At 33.5% G+C, this 21,823-nt stretch overlaps 2 protein-coding genes across 2 annotated transcripts; both read right to left on the bottom strand.

The window, feature by feature from the left end:
- Window positions 1–999: 999 nt before the first annotated feature.
- On the bottom strand, window positions 1,000–13,778 carry LOC134705981 (uncharacterized). The gene is made up of 4 exons (XM_063564696.1): window positions 13,626–13,778; window positions 4,111–4,548; window positions 3,247–3,468; window positions 1,000–2,557 (listed from the first exon to the last, which is right to left on the bottom strand). Exons 2-4 carry the CDS (start codon window positions 4,543–4,545, stop codon window positions 2,315–2,317), a joined length of 900 nt encoding a protein of 299 aa, XP_063420766.1. The 5' UTR covers window positions 4,546–4,548; window positions 13,626–13,778; the 3' UTR covers window positions 1,000–2,314.
- Window positions 5,773–11,850, bottom strand: LOC134705970 (uncharacterized). The gene is made up of 2 exons (XM_063564686.1): window positions 10,080–11,850; window positions 5,773–9,914 (listed from the first exon to the last, which is right to left on the bottom strand). Exons 1-2 carry the CDS (start codon window positions 11,848–11,850, stop codon window positions 5,773–5,775), a joined length of 5,913 nt encoding a protein of 1,970 aa, XP_063420756.1.
- Window positions 13,779–21,823: the final 8,045 nt, after the last annotated feature.

Genomic DNA, 21,823 nt, shown 5'->3' with positions numbered 1-21,823 from the left:
GGTATAGATTTCATCAATGCTTGATATGCTTATATTAACAAGTATCAAAACTAAAGATATTGAAACATTTATTGTATCAAAATAAACCAATCAGTATCAAATACAAGATTTGTAAGAACTCAAATGTGAATATTATTCAGGATTTCATGTATCAAAGTTATTACTGTACAGTTTCATTTACAATACATGCATAGGTGTTTTATTTGCCTCTAACAATTTGTTTAAACATCAAGTAAGTGTATATGATTTGGTATAGAAACCATATAATTCATTTACAGAGTCATCAAAGACAGAACATTTTTAAATAATATTTCATATTTTCCATCAGCTATTGCAGCTGGTTTCTTTATCTTTTGATTGAAGACTTTGCAATAAAATAATGAATACTTCACAATATGTCTATCATGTTTTGTCAAGAGATTTGCTATAAATATGAATGCTGGAGAGAAGTTGAATTTTTTTTTTTTTACTTAGCCTTCTGATATTAATGGTTGTAGGTTTTTATTTTTGATTGTAATATCACTAGAAAGTTGTGTTGGGCGTTGTTATACTTTGTCGACAGAGTATAAATATTCTGGGTTGAAGCTATTAACATAAGAACTTTATAAGAATCTATTAAAAACATTTCTTGTCTATCAATTTAGCACTGAGTATATGATCAGTAGTTAACTTTGAATCATTTATTGTAGACTAAGAGATACACTGATAATAAATAGATAGTTATAGTTTTTTTTTGCTCCATTGCATTATTTTAAGTTCAGTTGAGACACGAGTTTAGAGGATTGCACCAATAAATATACATTTTCGTGAAAAAGCACCTTAATACTATAATATTTACTATTGCACCATCATTATATACATTTCAACATCAACAAGTTATATTGTATCACTAATAAAATTTCAAAAAATACAACAATACATTAAAAATAATGTATCAAAAAATAAATACAACAATACATTAAAAATAATGTATCAAAAGATCACATGAATTGGATGGAATGTTGTTAAACTTGTAGCACCATAACTATTATATGTAAAGTAAATGGTTTATAAGTTAGGATTAGGGTATTAATCACTCATCTTTTTAACAAGTTATGATTGGTTAAACAACTCAACAAGTTATCATGCACCATTTACAAAACTTCACACTGTATAATAAAAGTCATAATAAATAATATAATAAAAAGAGATCACATGAAAAAATGAAAGATTCACTACTAAACATGGTAAAAAATATTAATATATCGAGAACATATAACATGGACGGGAGCTTTGCATACTAATTGCTTTATTGTATTTATTATAAATATCATCATACTTAAATGGATACCTTGTATGAGATAAAATTTATCAAATAGTGTTAAATGTTTGCATTACTTTTGTATGTTTTTCAAATACTAGGAAGTCAAGAGAATGCCTTTCATAGGCATGAACCATTATTTTTAAGATGATGCATCCATTTCCGATTCACTGAATGATACTTAAATATATACATTGCATAACCTATCACATTATGTACATCAATAACTTGTTGTAAACTTTTTGTTTACTTTTGTAAATGACACAAATGTCATGGAGTGTTCCATTCAAATTGATATGAAATTATATCATGGTGATAATGATGATTTGCATTTTGAAATATCATATCAATAAATTTTGAATACGTGAGTAGAATTGACATGTATATATATAACTTAACTTCCAGAGTATGAATGTAAACAATTCATGTGAAAATTCAGGCTTATGATTTGAGGTAGCATTTTCATATCTACATACATAACGATATCTTTTTGAACATTATGAATGCACATCATATCTTTATAACATATATATTTGGCAACACATGGATATATAGATTATATATCAAAACTTAACAATTGGCACTAAATTATTAACATCTACTTTCAACAAACTATACAACAATTCATATAATTTACATCAGAGAACAATTAACCAACAATCTGAAGATTATGTGCACTTATTATTTATAAACTTCATATGCACTCAAATTGACATAAAAAAATAATTTGATTGAGAAGAAATATTAAAGCAACAAATTGTGATGAGTTAAAAATTTCTATAATGTAAAAAAGCAAATTTTCAAAAGGTACTTTCTTTACTTATAATGATAAATTTGTCTTTATAGAGATTTGTGATACATATGATAATTGAAAATAAGTAGTGGTTAATGTTGATTTTAAAGTATAGCAACATTTTAATACAGTAATTTGGCAATAAAATTCATCTTGTTTGGAATTTCAAGTGTGTCTAAAAATTTAAAGTCATTTAAAATCTGTTGTTATTTTCATTCAAGTTACATGTCAATGGATACAGATGATACTGTATTGTTTGCTGATACAACGATGTTTGCAGTAAAAGGAATCATCCCTTCAATAACAGCTTCTATTTCTTCATCTTCTGCAACTATATCTTGTAGAGCTGCAAGAGGGCATTTATAGTCTGAGAAAATATCTCCTTCATGCTTGCAGACCAGAAAGAAGGTATCCTCCTCTTTGTAAAAACCATCTACTGTCACATTATGCTGTTCTGATACAAACTACAAAATAAACAATTCAAATTAGATATTCATTTTATATCTTATGCATCTTTTGCTTGGCAAGATATTTTATTAGACTTTTAATTTCACATGTTTCTACAGATGAAGTCAACATAAGATATGTCGTAATTTCAAACGTATTGGTGTGTATGTATATATTATGACTTGGAAAAGGGACGCATGTAAACATGTGTTTCAGGTAATACAGCACATCAATATTAATTTCAAAATCTTTATTACTAGAATCTTTGTGCGACCTATACTGTGCATGTTAATCAATTGTTCAAAGAAAGGAAATATATCTGAATTATAGTATTTTTCATCATACATCCCAGTATGTTATTTTAACTTTTTGGAACTTTAGTTATTAGCAAATAATATGGTATGAAGTCCAGTTACTCCTTAACCGATATTTGAACGCATCTCTATAATGGTATTTGAGTTTGGTTGAATTATTGATTTATCATCTATTTGATATGTTAAGATTGTTGTTTTGATTATGCAATATCAGTCCTTTTAATTTTTTAAAATATATAAACAATGCATATTTTATCTTGCAATAATATTGGACTAAGTTTTTTTTTGTGATATACGTATATGGTCCAAAGATACATGCAAGAGGTGCATACAGGTACTGTACAGACATTCTTGTTTAAGTTTTGATTGCATTTAAATTATTGAACATTTACCTCAAGAGTGCTTTGTGGTATTGTCTGAAGACTGATTTCTCCTTTGTGCAAATTTAGTTTAAGAAATGTCACTTTGACGGTTTTCCCCACTTCTATTGTGTTTTCAGCCAATTGTCTCCATAAACTGATCTTTACTTCAGCTGTGGAGTCTTTCACATATATCTGCCGAAGTTTGATAGTCTCCTGCGTCCTCTGAGTTACTCTCTCTACTATGGCATCAACCTAAATAAATTGATCATTGATTTCATTATGTTTGTAAAATGACAATCAGATTTATTAATAATTCTACATGGTTACTTTTTCATTTCATATGTATTATTTTGATTAAGCATATATAAAGATGACTTTAGATGTGTTTTCCATTCAATAATGGAGTCATAAGCATCTATGTCATATGAAACAAGTGACTTGCGAATAATGTTTTACCAATTCTTAAACCAATGCACCTATATATATTATAAACTACAAAAATGTAAGTCTTCTTTGCACTATTTTACAATTTTTATGCAGATATATTGTATTATCTTCTTATTTGTTCTCTCTTTTTATGTGATTTAAAAAATATGGCAGTTCATTGAATCCTGTGTTTTGACTTGGAAGTTTACCGATTATCACTTTATAGTATAACTAATAGTTTATATAAATTGGATTTCTTATATATATACATGTATATGGGAGTGCTGATGTTGTATGCTTATTTTTTTATCCAACTAATGCAAGTCTGACATTTGTCTCTTTCTTTGTGTAAGAGTAGCTGTACACTGAGGTATTCTCAGGTTCAATTTTCTATAGATATATGCTTTTTTGTTTTCTATGTTACATGTATTAACAAAAATATTATCATATGTTACAAGACATACTTACTCTCATAACTTTGCCTTTTATAGAGACAAATTGATCTGGAGTGGTCTTTTTTGCTAATTCAATAGGCATCACTGCTGGAGGTGCAGGTGGTTTAGCCAATTCAACAGCCAGAGTTTTGTATTCCTCTGCTACATCTCCAACTCCACCTGTGACAGATACCTTGGTTGCTGAAGTGATGATGATCATCTGATCTCTATAGATGAAATTCCTGATCATGAGTGTTGAATTTGGTTTTATGGTGTTCAACTTGGCCATATCAAAACACTGGCCTTTGATAGCACCAGTCTGGTCAGCAAAGCCTATTGTGGTGTTCGATTTCGTTTGCCCATCTCTTATATAAGTGTTGGTGGCTCCTACATGCACAGTCTGGACTTTTATCGGAACTCTATATGGAGAATTTGAGGATTGTTCCTTCAGTTTGGCAATTGTGAACATTTTCTGGAAAAGAAAAATTTATTTGTTAGCAAAAACAATGGACTATTATTATATGCAATAAGATAATTATCAAGTAACATGAGGCCAAATAAGAAAGTATGTGTGGATCCAGTTACATCTGAAAATTAATTATGGTAGGTAGGTAGGGATTTTTTTTATTTTATGGTTTTATTTTACATTGAGTCTATGGGAGAAACATTCTGATTTTAACAGTGCTAAATGAAAAATGACAATAAAATCTTTAGGGTTAGCAATCTTTAAGCCAAAAAAGTAGGGATGGTAGGGTTTCTGGAACCACACATATATTTTTATTTGGCCTGATAGTTAAACATAAGAAAATAAGTCAATTTTGAATATATAGCAATAAGTAAATGCATGAATGATGTCTTATATTCATCAACTACTTTTCATACACCCTTGACTACATATAGGGATATATAATGTTAACTTACCAAAATATACTGCCTTATTCAAATCAGGCAGGAACAGATTCAGAACTGGCCAAATTTGGCCAGTTATACCAAGAAAATTTTGTATATTGGATCTAGTATTATGTTATACTTATAATACCACTTAGAAATTATATATATTTTTTTTTATTTAAAGTTGCATCGTTGTGTGTTTCATTATCTTTTAGTCTTTTTCATAAACAATCTTTTCATCAGTAGCTATCAAGCAATTTCACAAGGAGTAATGCACACCGGATCAATAATTACAAATTAATTATTATTGTCAGCAATGTTTATTTGGTGATGTTTTTAGGAACAAATCAGATAGGTTTTAGTTTTGTAATAATTGATTTAGTGCAAAGAATTTTGTTATATTATGGGAACTTAATTAATTACTAATGAACTATAGCTAGGTTGCAATAAGTTATGGTTTTGTGTCAATTAAATAATTGGATTTGTATTATTTAAGACAACAGAAGTACATGTATAAAGTTCTGATTTGATTGGGAACTGGAGATGAGATTGTATAGGATATAACAACTATTTATAAACTTTTTGAGTGATCATTAGATGAAAAATATTCCTATCAACTCGAGAATAGTAGATAATATAAAAAATTAGATTGAACAACTTAGAAATAACAGAGTTTTAAATTGCTTGATGATTTCAAAAATTTGAGTACATTATAATGATATCATGTACAGCATCAGCGAGCATGTGTTTTTCTCAACTTTGAATTCAATGAAATAAAACGAACACCACATTTGGGAACACATTATTACATCGGTAAACATATGAAAATTGGTTTATGATCTGAATAATAACATTCCAAAACACCTGACTTAGCATTGTTATCAATGAAGTTCACAAAGATTAAATCCAATGCAGTATTGTAATCTGTAGTGACTTCTTCAATGAGCTGATTAAATCCATAGGTTTTCATTAAATTTATCAGGGAGCAGTTATTTTGAATGTCAACATTGAAGTCTCCCATTAGGATTGTTTTCTCTTCAATTAAGGAAGAAACAGACTGCATCATAATACTGAAGTTGTTCAGAGTTGAAACTTTTGGAGGACAGTACAAGAATATTACTCGCACCCTTGTATTTTGTTTAACAATTACAGCAGATGTGATTTCAATGCCTCCAGGTCTTCCTTTATAAGTACTTGATAATTGATGCTTTGAATAGACAACACTGCCATGGTGGGGTCTAATCAAGGAGTTACTAACAGAATCATGTCTGTATAGTGTGGCAAAACCTGTTATAGCAACACAAGAATCAGCCTCTTCTGGTTTCAACCGAGATTCAGTTATGCCAATTAAGTCACAGGAACTCAAGTAACTCTCCTCTTTTACATCTTTGATATGTAAGTGCAAAGATCGTACATTGTGGCAAAGTATATTTAACCAAGTCTGTGGATCTGGAAGTTCAATTACAGAGTTTAACACCTTGGTTGTTGAACGCATTCTGTCCATTTCAACTGTTACATCAATGCTAACAGAAATCTTATCTTCTGAGAGATGCAGTATATGCAATCCTTCAAGACTTCGAACACGGCTAAATGCTACATAGTGCATGTGATCATTTTTCCTCCTTCCCAAATGGGCAACTAAATTGTTTACAGTTGATCCTTGTGATTTATGAATGGTTTTGGCAGCTGCCAAGCGTATAGGAAACTGACGACGGAGTATTTGATATGACTGATTGTTGTTTATAAGGAATTTCCTTGTTACTTCAAATATTGGTGTCCATGTTTTGTCAATTTGGTCATTTTTCAAGTATTGAAACTGACGTCTCTGTTCTTTTCCTATGCCTATGTCATTAAACAACACCCATATAATACTACATCTACTTGAATTTACAATTCTATAGTCCAATAACATAACCTTTCCTGCAGCTCCATTGGTTAAACCATCTTCAATATTTATATTCAAATTAATTTCAATCTGCAGGCCTTCAGCAATTTTCAAGTTTTTGTACAAACCCATTGTTTTACTAGGATCATTTGGTACTCTCTTCAGAGCATCATCATGTAATGTTTCTGATAAGTCACCTGTCACTGAATCTATACATTCAATTGTGTCACTTTTTGAACTAGTTTGTGAGAAAACATATTCATTGAATGTGTCAACTTCTGCACAAGTAGTAAAAAGATGTGGCATAGAAGATAAACTACCAGTTTCTGTTTCAACTAATCTTGATTTTAGAGTATCTATATCTGAATGTGTATGGTGACCTTCTCTTAACCTGTTAAGTAATTCAGCAAACTCAAGATCTCCCTTTTGACGCATTATCGTTTTCAATTCATACAAACTAAAGTTATCTTGCCATAAATTTGCTGCCAAATTTCCATATTCTGTTGCAGTGTTGTGAAATATCCAACTGTCCATCACTGGTTTCAACTGATACAAGTCACCAACAGCAATTATACTAACTCCACCGAACTGTCGATTGTTTCCCATTATTTCCTGAAGCCTACCATTAATGAAATTGAACATCTTACAACCTACCATAGATATTTCATCAATTATAACCACTTTCAGATTTTTATATTTTAATCTGTAGGTATTAAGCTGTTCCATAGCTAAAGGTTTGTATGAGAACCCTCTGCTGACAGGTATACAAAAGGTTGAATGGATGGTATTACCACCAATGTTATGAGCAGCTTTGCCAGTTGGAGCACATAGAAGTACTTTAACATCATCTGGATTAGAACCTGGAGCCATATTCAAAATTCTTAAAAGGCCCTGATATATTGCTCTAATCAAAACTGATTTTCCAACACCTGCACCACCTGACAAAAAGTTGTACACAGGCTCATCTTTGGTTTTAAACCAATGCAAAACATGATAGAAGTACCCTTTTTGTTCATCGTTTAAATTCCTTACTAATTCCCTATAGTCATTTTCGGGCATTTTCATCAAACAGTCCTCATCACCTATTTGTTTTCTTGTTATACCTATATCCAGGCCAACATCATATTGTTCAGGTCTCCCAGGATCGAAACAGCCATATTTTTCTGATAAAGTTAAACCTTCAGATCTATCATTTTCTTCTGCATGCAAATTTTCAGGCATAAACTCTGTATTCATATTGTCATCAAAATTATTCTGATCTCCATTATAACTTTCAACCTGCTCAATTAAGCCTCGGTTTCTCTCGTATAGTTTTTTCTGTTTTTCAATACATACTGAATTCTGGGTATACATTTGTTTAAGTAAACTGTACGAATCAGGGATGTCTCTCTCTTCATTTACCCATGGATGGAATAACATTATCAATTCACGGTAATAGTTCTCAGTGCTATGATCTTTATTGAATCTAACATACTTTAGTATTCTTTGAGTCTTGCGTTTTTTCAGTATTCCACCATCTGACATACAGATCTCCTTGTCGGGGCAACTTTGCATGTGATCATACGAATCTAGCAAGGTTGAAGGTTCCTCCTCCTGTGGATCTTCTACATTTTCATGTTGGGGGTCATCTTCCAAACAGTCATTGTCATCTACCTCTGGTAATTCTGATAATGCATTCAGTTTATCAGATTTACATGGATTGTTCTTTTTAGGATAGGATACATCATACCAGGAGGCAAAATCTGCCAGGCATAACTTTAGCAGTTGCTTTGGTCGTCGCTGGTATCTTTTAACAACATTGTCTGCTTCCACATTTGTTGAGGTACTAGACATTTCTTCAAGTTTAGCAACAGATTTCAACAGAGTTATACGCTCGCTTGGAGGACAAGTGTTAAGAAATAAAAAACTACGGGATGATCTTCGCATGGGCAATTGTAAAACAAAATAAGCTGCTTCCTGGGCACTAACTTCAACATGTGTTAAGAATTGATTTGAAATATGACGCATTTGGTGTTTCAAGTCCATATTGTTTTCTTTAGCTTCTTGGGAAGCCCTGTACATTAAATTGGACATCCCTCTTTGACCTTTACTGATGTATGAGACTATGTATGAAGCACAAGAATATGGATCAAGTACAAACTGAACATCTATATTGGCTTGCCAGCATTTCAACATAATTGAATTGTAGGAATTTATTCTTATTTCTGAAGGGTTCCTTTTCAGAAATAATTTAGCTCTTTTCAAAGAAGACCTTACTGCATTACAATATTCCTCATTAGTCAATTTCAACTCATTCAAAAATTCTTCGAAAGATATTTCACTGCCATATTTCATTTCATCAAGTTTATCTAATATTTTATTACAATTCTTTTTACATGTGGATATGAATTTAACGTCAGCTTCTGAATCTATAGGTTGCAAAAGAGTGGTTTTGCTCATAGGAGGAATTGGAAAATTGAATCGACAAACAGAATGACCTTTCTTTCTACATGTACGTGCATGTCGATGGGTTTGATAATTGATTAATTCAGTCATTGTCTCATCTTTTACACAAGTAACATGCTTGTCTACAAATGATGTTATTTCTTCAGATGTTGCTTTCCCTAACTCAGGTCCATCAACAACCCAAACTACCATATGAATATGAGGTGAGCCCCTTTGCTGAAATTCAACCCGGTAAAAATAATCCTGTATTTTCCCGATTGGTTCTAAAGGACTCATCATTACACTGTGTAGGAATTTTTGTACTCTATAATCAAAATACCTAACACAAGTTACCGGATCTGAATTAATTAGATGGCACTTATCTTGCCAGGACATTTCATCAACATCTGATGTTGAATATTCTTTATTGTTTACTAACTTTCCCAGGGTTATCAACAAATTCTTCCATTTAGTTTCTGCTGCTGAGAGTGAAACAAAGAAATGTGGAATCCCAAGTTGTCTTATCATACCAAATAAATCCTTTTTAGCAACTTCCCAGTAAGCAGTTGAACCTCTTATTTGTCTTAGGATTTGATAGCCTTCATTATGTTTAATTAAATTATCAACAGCTCCAGGAGCTAGTACATCATTAACAGTTATTTTCTTTCCCTGCAATTTGCATTTTCTGATGGCTAATTGAATTCGGTCTTGTATATATTTAATCTGTAGCTTTTTCATTTTGAAGAAAATATTTGGGATGGACATAGCAACTCTTCTATCTACATTACGCAGCTCCCACTTACTTATTGTACTGTAATGTAAAGGCACATGCCTCAAATTATTTGGCATTCGAGTTTCACCACAGTATATTGATGGAAAGGCTAAGAATTCACTGTTGAAATCTTGGAATATGCCAAGGGGAGTATTTCCTTCACCAGGTGCAATATTCAAAACTTGTTTATGTTGCCTAAATCCTATCGGATTGAGCATAGTGTCTAAATTGCCACTTGGTTGATTTTCATGATTCTGTTCTTCATCCCAACTATCACAATCATCATTTGACAAATTATGTATGTCAGTTTCTGCCTCAGATGGAGGCATTTCACATGTTTCATTAGAACGACTTTCTAAAGACCAGTTTGAATCAATATGTATACCTTCAGATTTAAACAAGTTCTTACTAGTTAGCAACTTAACTGCATCAATCACCCTATTAGGTCTGATCATTTCTTGAGCAACACTATGTTTGAATGATATCTTACGTTTCAATTTTACAAACACTGTTTCATCATTATCTAAAGTGCGTGGTAATACCCTAACAGTTTTGTTAATATCTGCAGGTACATTAACAACGTTACCTTTCATGCATAGCTGACCTCCCCTTGGTTGTTGACGTATTGACATAAATGGGATTCTTGGAGATATAAGTCTTTGCTCTAAGTTTGTCAAGCCAAGCAGTTCATTTGGTATGGGAGGAAATTTCATATTGTTACCGACAGAACATTCGGGAATTTTTCCAGACATTAAGTGTCGTTTACATGTGAGACATACCCATTCAATATTGTTTACTGATTTTATACCAGATTTACACTTTTCAAGTAATTTGAAGCTACTTTTGACAGTACTCATGCGTACTACACCTTCTTTAAACCATGTTTGACTACAGGAGCTACAAACATACAAAGGACCCTCTAGTACTGACAAACTGAATTTTTTAACAATATCGTGCGTCAAAGCTTCCTCATCAAGCTTGCTTCGCTTTTGTGGAATAGAATGAGAGCTTGTTATGCGTTTTCTTTTTTTATCTAGTACATCTGAATGACAGGTAACTTGAACTGTTTGTTGTTCATTTGAACATTCTTTTTCAGATAATCTGACTTGGTTTCGGGCAAGAACATTAAAACTGAAAATACAAAAGTTTTTACCACGTGCATTCAAAGGGGTTTTGACCTCAACTCTAATCATTTCGTATACAATCTGTTCTAAATTTTGGCTACTCAAAGAGCAGGCAAGATCACGTATAAAGCTGCACAGTGCAGATAAGTTTTCAAATTTTGAAATATGGCAAGCTCCGTCTGGTATTGGAAGACCATTTCTGCAACGACTGTGTGGGTCAAACAAGTAATATTCATTATTTCTTTTTCTAACTGATATTGCTGAGTCACAGAAAATAAGTATTGCACTATATTTGGAATTACTAGAACTTAGGATAAGGTTGAAAGCAAATTCCAGAGCCATAGAAAAATTATTTTCATAAAAAATTGTTTTTGTCAATGTACCTCCATACGATACTTCTTTCATCAATGCATATTTTAGTCCCAAGAAACTGAAGTGTTTAGGAATATCGTTATACAACAAAAAATCATGTGTTACACCACAATGTTGACGAACATATTTGTACATTTCATCTCCTATGTGCATTATTATTTTCAATTTTTCTTGTGTCCACAAGTGTAGAGGTTTTGTTTCAGACAATGCCGAGAACACTACACAATTAGCCATACATTGTCTTCCCCGTGATTCATTCCCAAAAACCTGATCACCTTGATGGTAATTGCCATATAAGAACAACATTTTCATATAAATGCACTTCAATATGCCTTTTAATGCCTGTAACCTTTTCGAAAAGCAAAACGAATGCACATTGTATTATTAAGAATTGTAAAATTGAAATTGTTTTCTAAGATTAATTCAATTTTTATCAAATAATCAATCAAAATTCTTGTCTAAGCATTCTACTTGATCAAATTATTCTAGAATTATTATTTGCCAACTTTGAATGATTATTGTAAGAATTATCAAAATATTAAAACTGATTTCTAAGATTTATTTCTAGAAGTGTTGAGTTCTTGTATTATATATTATTCTAGATACATGTACAACACATGTCATTCATGCCTGATTATTGTTAGAATTATCAAAATAATAAAATTGATTCCTAAGATTTATTTCTAGAAGTGTTGAGTTCTTGTATTATCACTAGTATTCATTCCAAGTTCAATGTTATAAGTATTCACCTTGATTATATATTATTCTAGATACATGTACAACACACGTCATTCATGCCTGATTATTGTTAGAATTATCAAAATAATGAAATTGATTCCTAAGACTTATTTCTAGAAGTGTTGAGTTCTTGTATTATCACTAGTATTCATTCCAAGTTCAATGTTATAAGTATTCACCTTGATTATATATTATTCTAGATACACGTACAACACATGTCATTCATGCCTGATCCAACATATATAATATCTAAGAAACAAATAGACACTTGTGAAGACAAATTGAAATTATAATAACAACATAGTTTCATTCCAGATAGGACCTACACGTTAATCAACCATGTCAAAATTCATACAAAAAGGAAACTGAACTTGATTTATACCTTGATTATAAAAATGTCAAACCATTTAATGAAAGTTTATAGTGTAATTAATTTCCTATCACAGACTGAATTGCTGGACATGAATTAAATGGACGTAATAATCTTAATCTGAACAAAGCAGTACATATTCAAACATATCAAAAAAGTTCATAATTGCAAAAAGGAAAACTGAATCCAACAGTTAATTAACACATTTTTTCCAATCAAGAGAAAATAAGAAACAAAACCAAAATATTCTTCAATGAAACTGACAGGCAATAAAGTATCTTTCAAATGTCTTCTTTTATGAGACTGTTTCAACATACAAAAGAAAAACAATATATTCTTAAATAATGAGAGACAAATTATAATTTATGTGTCTGCTTTTACGAGACCCCAACAAAGCTTGTGCGCATGCGTAGATGTAAAATATCAGCTGGGAGGTATTTCTTCGTGCAACCAGAAAGGCCGAGTTGTTCCGATTGCTGGGACTTATTTAGAAATTCAACTATCACAATACTAAAATATTTATAAAAATGATAAGTAAAGATTCAGAGATTTTTTTTTATATATAATCAACTGGATGAGAGGAAATAATCATTTATAATTTTGACCTAAAAAATCATACTAAAAAGTACCTGTTTGCGCATGCGTAGATAGAATATTTACGTAAGCGGGTGTTTGGACACTTCCAAAGGCTGATAGTTATATAGTTATTAGAACTTCACAATAAAACTAGTGATTTGTAAAAGATTTGGAATATTAATAATTTAGAAACATTGCAAGTAAAAATTAAGTGGCAAAACAACGATGAAGTACAGCTGTTCAATATTTACAAAATGGCGGACGGGGTCAATTTACTGATAAAGATTTTGCAAGGCCACCTCGTATATATTTCTCCCTGAAATGAACTAATATGAAGTTTAATCTACTAAATTGACACAAGTCTAACCTTGAGATATTTCTTAAACAATATACTTACGATATATCTTGTTTTTCTTTCTTTCTCGGCAGTTTAGTCTTGCAGGTTGCAGCAGCTGGGTTATCTGTATACATACGCACCGCGTGGGTATAGCCGTATTACTTTTTTTCGAATTTAAATAACTCGATAATCAAGAATAAAAACATTCTTATTCTATGAAAGTATCAAGATTACTAAAATGAGAAGAAAAAAAATGAAATTCGAGTTGATCTGACGAGAGAAAATTACATTGTTCATGGACTATTTTGAGAAGCGACATGTTCAAACATGTGATTCGTCAACACGATTATCAATCGGCAAACTTCGGGTGACTCCGCCTCTACGGAAAGATCGACCGAGTTGTGACGAATAAGAATGCAACGCCCTCTATGTCATAACATACAATCGGAACTACTCGGCTTTTCATATTGCAATTGTGTATTGCATCGCGAGTTACGAGTGTCATAACACAATGCGAAGTGTGGAATTCCCAACTTGACGTCACATGAGATATTTTTAATTATTTACTGATTTTCCGGATTGTAAAATAAACGTAAATAACAATAGTGAGAGCTCGAAATACTACAATTTTGCAAGCATTAGAAATGAAATCAGTTTAAAGACAGTCTGTTAATTTGTTAATCTAGTTATAAGCAAATGAGTGTGAAATGTTGAGGGGGTTTCCTAAAAAGTTGCACAGAATGAATGACGTGAGGGAATGATACAATGTCCAATCCCATTGGGATTAAGACGGCTTGAAGCCGTCTTTTCCCAAAAAATAACAAGAAAGCATTATAAACAGTATCAACAGGTCAAATTAACAAGAAAATACGATTTGAGAGTACTCGCAGTTACTGACAGCTAGTTAAAAGTCAAAACCAATTAATAATAAAAAACCATGCATCAGAGACTAAAATCAACTAAAACACATCCCAGGGATTTAGTATTTTAATGTCGTTAATAGTCAAAGAAGACATGACTTGTGCATAAAGCCTTATTCAATTTATGACAAAAGATCTCCTTGGAAAACACATCAATGAGACAGCAGCCCAAAGTCATATTTTACTAACAGATTTCCTTGGAAAAGACACTAATGAGAGACTGGTGCCAAAAGTCACAGATATAAAAAAAATCTCCTTGGATAAACGCCTCCGGGTGCGGGAATTTCTCGTTACATTGAAGACCTGTTGGTGACCTTCTGCTGTTGTTTTTTCTATGGTCGGGTTGTTGTCTCTTTGATACATTCCCCATTTCCATTCTCAGTTTTACATCAATAAGACAGCAAAGACACAAATGACCAAAGGGTTTCCTTGGGAAAACATGTACAGCAATAAGACAGCAACCCAAAGTCTAACTAAAAAGATCTCAAATGAGAGACTCCAACCTAAGTCACAAATAACCAAAAGATATCCTTGCAAATAAAATCATTGAGACAGCAACCCAAAAACCACATTTAACCAAGAGATCTCCATGGAAATAACATCAATAAGACAGCAATGCAAATTCACATATAACCAACAGATCTCCTTGTACCGGTAAAACACATCAGTAGACAGCAATGCAAATTCACATATAACCAACAGATCTCCTTGTACCGGTAAAACACATCAGTAGACAGCAATGCAAATTCACATATAACCAACAGATCTCCTTGTACCGGTAAAACACATCAGTAGACAGCAATGCAAATTCACATATAACCAACAGATCTCCTTGTACCGGTAAAACACATCAGTAGACAGCAACCCAAAGACACATATAACCAACAGATCTCCTTGTACCGGTAAAACACATCAGTAAGACAGCAAGCCAAAGACACATATAACCAACAGATCTCCTTGTACCGGTAAAACACATCAGTAAGACAGCAAGCCAAAGACACATATAACCAACAGATCTCCTTGTACCGGTAAAACACATCAATAAGACAGCAATGCAAATTCACATATAACCAACAGATCTCCTTGTACCGGTAAAACACATCAGTAGACAGCAATGCAAATTCACATATAACCAACAGATCTCCTTGTACCGGTAAAACACATCAGTAGACAGCAACCCAAAGACACATATAACCAACAGATCTCCTTGTACCGGTAAAACACATCAGTAAGACAGCAAGCCAAAGACACATATAACCAACAGATCTCCTTGTACCTGTAAAACACATCAGTAAGACAGCAAGCCAAAGACACATATAACCAACAGATCTCCTTGTACCGGTAAAACACATCAATAAGACAGCAAGCCAAAGACACATTTAACCAAAAGATTTTCTTGTAAAACACATCAATTAACAATAAGACTAATAAGTCATAAATAAACCAATAGTTAAATGTAAAATATCACATCATCAGCACTTAACAATTGTTTGACTGAAAAAAAATAACAATTTATACTGAATGAAGCATTCCAAAATAAACATAATTTTACAGTTCTGAAAATTAAGAAATTATTGCTTGCATTTATTATTGAATTTTATCATTTTAGACAAAAATGTGATTTATTTTTTGCGATTTTGAGAAAAATCATTTTTAGTTAATATAAAAAATTTCAAATGCTATTTTAAAATATTGCAATTATAACCCTGTCACAATTTCGCAATAATAAAAACATCGTAATAATTTCTGAATTTACAGTATTTAAAAGACGTCCCAGTAAATGGTACTAACAATATTTTCAAATTCTGAGAATTAAACCACAGCTTTGATGTTTGGTATGCAATTAAGTAGTTTATTTACATCAACTGAAATGAAGACTGTCATATTCTGTGGATTTCTTGTTAATAGAAAGCATTTTTCCTTGTTTAGATATTCAAATTTCGTTCTTGATCTGAATTTGAGTGTGCTATAGAAACAGATATTAGTAATTTAAACCTTCCTCACTTTGTAAAATTAAATAGCATGTAAATATGTGACCTTTTTTTTTTATGATAATCCTTTTTTTGTATGGTATGTGAAAGAAAATACTTATTCATCCTGGTTTATTTCAGATTGTGAGTACAGAAAATAAAATAATATGCATTTCATTTGTTCTTGCAAAGAAAAACATGATTGATGTGAAATATAAGATGTTTATTTACTTCATATGAGATATAAAATGTCATGTATTAGGGTCGTTTTATATTCAGTAATATCTAACCTCTGAACCATTCATTTAACTTTTTGGAGATATTTAAGACCCAAGCAGAGAAACTGTTTAATGTCTGTTGCTGTCACTTCTTTCCCATAAAATTCTATATTTTTTCCAGGTATTTTTTTATACATTCAATTATGCTTTTCTTTAGTCTTGGTGAATAGTATAAACACATTACCATAACTAGTTGTGCTTTCAAAAAACTTGTAATATACGATTTATTTCTAAACTTTTAACAAGAATGAAACGAATTTTTTTTGAAGAAATCTTTGGGTTATTTGTGACTTTGAGTACTGCCTCTTAATGGTGTGTTTTCTAAGTTGCCTCAATGGCAATCTTACCACATATCCCTGGTGGACAGTTGCTTCCCTGCCAATCATACCACATATACCAGGAGGACAGTTACCTCAATGGCAATCTTACCACATATCCCTGGTGGACAGTTGCTTCCCTGCCAATCATACCACATATACCAGGAAGACAGTTACCTCAATGGCAATGTACCACATATCCCTGGTGGACAGTTGCTTCCCTGCCAATCATACCACATATACCAGGAAGACAGTTACCTCAATGTCAATGTACCACATATCCCTGGTGGACAGTTGCTTCCCTGCCAATCATACCACATATACCAGGAGGACAGTTACCTCAATGGCAATGTACCACATATCCCTGGTGGACAGTTGCTTCCCTGCCAATCATACCACATATACCAGGAGGATAGTTACCTCAATGGCAATGTACCACATATCCCTGGTGGACAGTTGCTTCCCTGCCAATCATACCACATATACCAGGAGGACAGTTACCTCAATGGCAATGTACCACATATCCCTGGTGGACAGTTGCTTCCCTGCCAATCATACCACATATACCAGGAGGACAGTTACCTCAATGGCAATCTTACCACATATCCCTGGTGGACAGTTGCTTCCCTGCCAATCATACCACATATACCAGGAGGACAGTTACCTCAATGGCAATCTTACCACATATCCCTGGTGGACAGTTGCTTCCCTGCCAATCATACCACATATACCAGGAGGATAGTTACCTCAATGGCAATCTTACCACATATCCCTGGTGGACAGTTGCTTCCCTGCCAATCATACCACATATACCAGGAGGATAGTTACCTCAATGGCAATGTACCACATATCCCTGGTGGACAGTTGCTTCCCTGCCAATCATACCACATATACCAGGAGGACAGTTACCTCAATGGCAATCTTACCACATATCCCTGGTGGACAGTTGCTTCCCTGCCAATCATACCACATATACCAGGAGGATAGTTACCTCAATGGCAATCTTACCACATATCCCTGGTGGACAGTTGCTTCCCTGCCAATCATACCACATATACCAGGAGGACAGTTACCTCAATGGCAATCTTACCACATATCCCTGGTGGACAGTTGCTTCCCTGCCAATCATACCACATATACCAGGAGGACAGTTACCTCAATGGCAATCTTACCACATATCCCTGGTGGACAGTTGCTTCCCTGCCAATCATACCACATATACCAGGAGGATAGTTACCTCAATGGCAATCTTACCACATATCCCTGGTGGACAGTTGCTTCCCTGCCAATCATACCACATATACCAGGAGGATAGTTACCTCAATGGCAATGTACCACATATCCCTGGTGGACAGTTGCTTCCCTGCCAATCATACCACATATACCAGGAGGACAGTTACCTCAATGGCAATGTACCACATATCCCTGGTGGACAGTTGCTTCCCTGCCAATCATACCACATATACCAGGAGGACAGTTACCTCAATGGCAATCTTACCACATATCCCTGGTGGACAGTTGCTTCCCTGCCAATCATACCACATATACCAGGAGGATAGTTACCTCAATGGCAATCTTACCACATATCCCTGGTGGACAGTTGCTTCCCTGCCAATCATACCACATATACCAGGAGGATAGTTACCTCAATGGCAATCTTACCACATATCCCTGGTGGACAGTTGCTTCCCTGCCAATCATACCACATATACCAGGAGGATAGTTACCTCAATGGCAATCTTACCACATATCCCTGGTGGACAGTTGCTTCCCTGCCAATCATACCACATATACCAGGAGGATAGTTACCTCAATGGCAATGTACCACATATCCCTGGTGGACAGTTGCTTCACTGCCAATCATACCACATATACCAGGAGGACAGTTACCTCAATGGCAATCTTACCACATATCCCTGGTGGACAGTTGCTTCCCTGCCAATCATACCACATATACCAGGAGGATAGTTACCTCAATGGCAATGTACCACATATCCCTGGTGGACAGTTGCTTCACTGCCAATCATACCACATATACCAGGAGGATAGTTACCTCAATGGCAATGTACCACATATCCCTGGTGGACAGTTGCTTCCCTGCCAATCATACCACATATACCAGGAGGACAGTTACCTCATTGGCAATCTTACCACATATCCCTGGTGGACAGTTGCTTCCCTGCCAATCATACCACATATACCAGGAAGACAGTTACCTCAATGGCAATGTACCACATATCCCTGGTGGACAGTTGCTTCACTTTCAACAGTTGCTCCATAGCAAATCATACCACATATCCTTTGTGGCCAGTTGCTTCATAGACAATCGTAACACATATCCTTGGTGGCAATCATACCCATCTCTGATATACTTTAAACTAGTGCCACAACAAAGCCTGCAGTATTCATCTGTCAACAGCATGTAACAATGAGGGGAGCTAACCCATCTCTGATAAACCTAAAACTTGTGCCTCAAAAGAGCCTGCAGTATTCATCTGTCTACAGGCTAATGTCAGCATGTAACAATGAGGGGAGCTAACCCATCTCTGATAAACCTAAAACTTGTGCCTCAAAAGAGCATGCAGTATTCATCTGTCAACAGCATGTAACAATAAGGGGAGATACCCTATCTCTGATAAACCTAAAACTTGTGCCTCAGAAGAGCATGCAGTATCCATCTGTCAACAGCATGTAGTAATAAGGGGAGCTAACCCATCTCTGATAAACCTTAAACTTGTGTCTCAACAGACTGAGACCAGGCAGTATTCATCTGTCAACAGTATGTAAAAATAAGGGGAGATAACCCATCTCTGATAAACTTAAAACGTGTGCCTCAACAGACCAGGCAAGCAGTATTCCTCTGTCAACAGCATGTAACATTAAGGGGAGATCACCCATATCTGATAAACCTAAAACTTGTGTCTCAAAAGAGCCTGCCTGTTAACAGCATGTTATAAAAGGCAAATTCCACAAATGTTTTTTTTTTTAATTTAAATGTTGCATTCTAAATATGATACTGTGGATTCATTTATTTTCATGTGTATCAATTTTTGTGGATTGAGGAAAACTTGCATTTTCATGGATATTTGATTTCATGGTTGGCCAACCTCTGCAAACATTGAACATTTACATTTACATCTGTACCCACAAAATCCACAAAAATTGGTATCCAACTAATAATAATGAATCCACAGTACTTTAAATAGAAAGATTAACCTAACTATGAATGATAAGCACTTTTTGTGCTGAGGCAAATCAAGGCTATTTAGTTTTTTAGATAAAAGGCAAAAATACTACATTGTACATAACTCTGCACAAAATCATCAGACTGGAACAAAATTTAAACTTGGACTGTAAAATGTAACTTGTCATGATAAAACTACATACAAATTATATAATCAATATATTCAAGAATGACAAAAAACTGTGTCAAGCAATTATTTTAGTAGATTTTCTAATTCTAAGGACCATAACTCTGACAAATCATCAGACCAGAACAAACTTTGATTTGTAACTTGTCATGATATAACAATACACCAAATATCAAATCAATATCGTCAAGCATGAAGAAAAAAAGTGTGGACTGTTGGACAGATCATGAGTGCAAACCTAAAGTCCCCTTCGACTTTGTCACCATGTGACTAATAATCATTTATGGGGCAATTTCTCCTATAAGAAATCATAGGACATTTTTTGTACATCTTGTGTATTGATAATTTTAAAGAGGAGGTATGCTGTCAAAAATAGTATTATAATTAATACTATTAATCTATGTTTTTGTTTTTCTTTCAATGCTACATGTTTGTAATTAATATGCCTGTCTGTTTGTTTGTTTTTGTTGTGTATTTTAGTAACAATCCTATTGTTTGGATTTTAGACTTATAAAATTCTTATTCTTATTCTGTACTGCTGATAATTTTTGCCACTTAAATATATCTACCTTTTTACCATACAGTTCAAGATAATAGACAAAAAACCTAAAAATGAGTAGAAAATTGTCATCAAAGGGCATTAACCCCTCTTACATGTCTAAGAAGCCATCAATGAGAGTAAAATGACTTCTATGGACAAGGGTTAGTGTTAAAACTATGGTCAAGGATTAGAGTTAAAACTATGGTCAAGGATTAGTGTTAAAACTATGGTCAAGGATTAGTGTTAAAACTATGGTCAAGGATTAGTGTTAAAACTATGGTCAAGGATTAGTGTTAAAACTGAGATCAGGGATCTGCATAAAAACATATTTATGTGGCACCCAACTAAACTGTATAACAACATATCTCGTTTATCGTTTTGTTTATATAGATTAGACCGTTGGTTTCCCCGTTTGAATGGTTTTACACTAGTAATTTTGGGGCCCTTTATAGCTTGCTGTTAGGTGTGAGCCAAGGCTCTGTGTTGAAGGCCATAACTTTAACCTATAATGGTTTACTTTTTAAATTGTTATTTGGATGGAGAGTTGTCTCATTGGCACTCACACCACATCTTCCTATATCTATATCTATATGACTCTTACAGATTTTCAAGGTCAGCAGTTAAATTAAAAGTCAAACTCACAATTAACTTATTTTGACAAAGTTTTTTTCCCATATTAAGAGGACATCAAGTTGAGAAAACAAACAAGCATCCAATTGATGTAAATAAAACCTAAATGTTGGTTAATAAATTCCTATTTAATTATTAAATGGTTTTATTGAAGAATGCTCAGGTTACCATTGATAGCTGATGATTACAATACCATTTCAATGAAGCTAGAATTATTACTTGTCACTGACA

Source organism: Mytilus trossulus, chromosome 1, assembly GCF_036588685.1.
Source record: "Mytilus trossulus isolate FHL-02 chromosome 1, PNRI_Mtr1.1.1.hap1, whole genome shotgun sequence".
In the NCBI taxonomy this organism is placed as follows: domain Eukaryota; kingdom Metazoa; phylum Mollusca; class Bivalvia; order Mytilida; family Mytilidae; genus Mytilus; species Mytilus trossulus.
This window is presented reverse-complemented; position numbering and strand designations above follow the sequence as displayed.

What these genes read in the sequence shown, in the direction of transcription:
- LOC134705981 (XM_063564696.1), bottom strand. Translation starts at nt 4,545, where the DNA reads ATGTTCACAATTGCCAAACTGAAGGAACAATCCTCAAATTCTCCATAT. An exon ending in TAAAAGGCAAAGTTATGAGA is followed by an intron (nt 3,469 to 4,110) that starts GTAAGTATGTCT and finishes CAATTTATTTAG; the next exon opens with GTTGATGCCATAGTAGAGAG. An exon ending in TACCACAAAGCACTCTTGAG is followed by an intron (nt 2,558 to 3,246) that starts GTAAATGTTCAA and finishes TTTATTTTGTAG; the next exon opens with TTTGTATCAGAACAGCATAA.
- LOC134705970 (XM_063564686.1), bottom strand. Translation starts at nt 11,850, where the DNA reads ATGTTGTTCTTATATGGCAATTACCATCAAGGTGATCAGGTTTTTGGG. An exon ending in TTTACATTACAGTACAATAA is followed by an intron (nt 9,915 to 10,079) that starts GTAAGTGGGAGC and finishes ATGATGTACTAG; the next exon opens with CTCCTGGAGCTGTTGATAAT.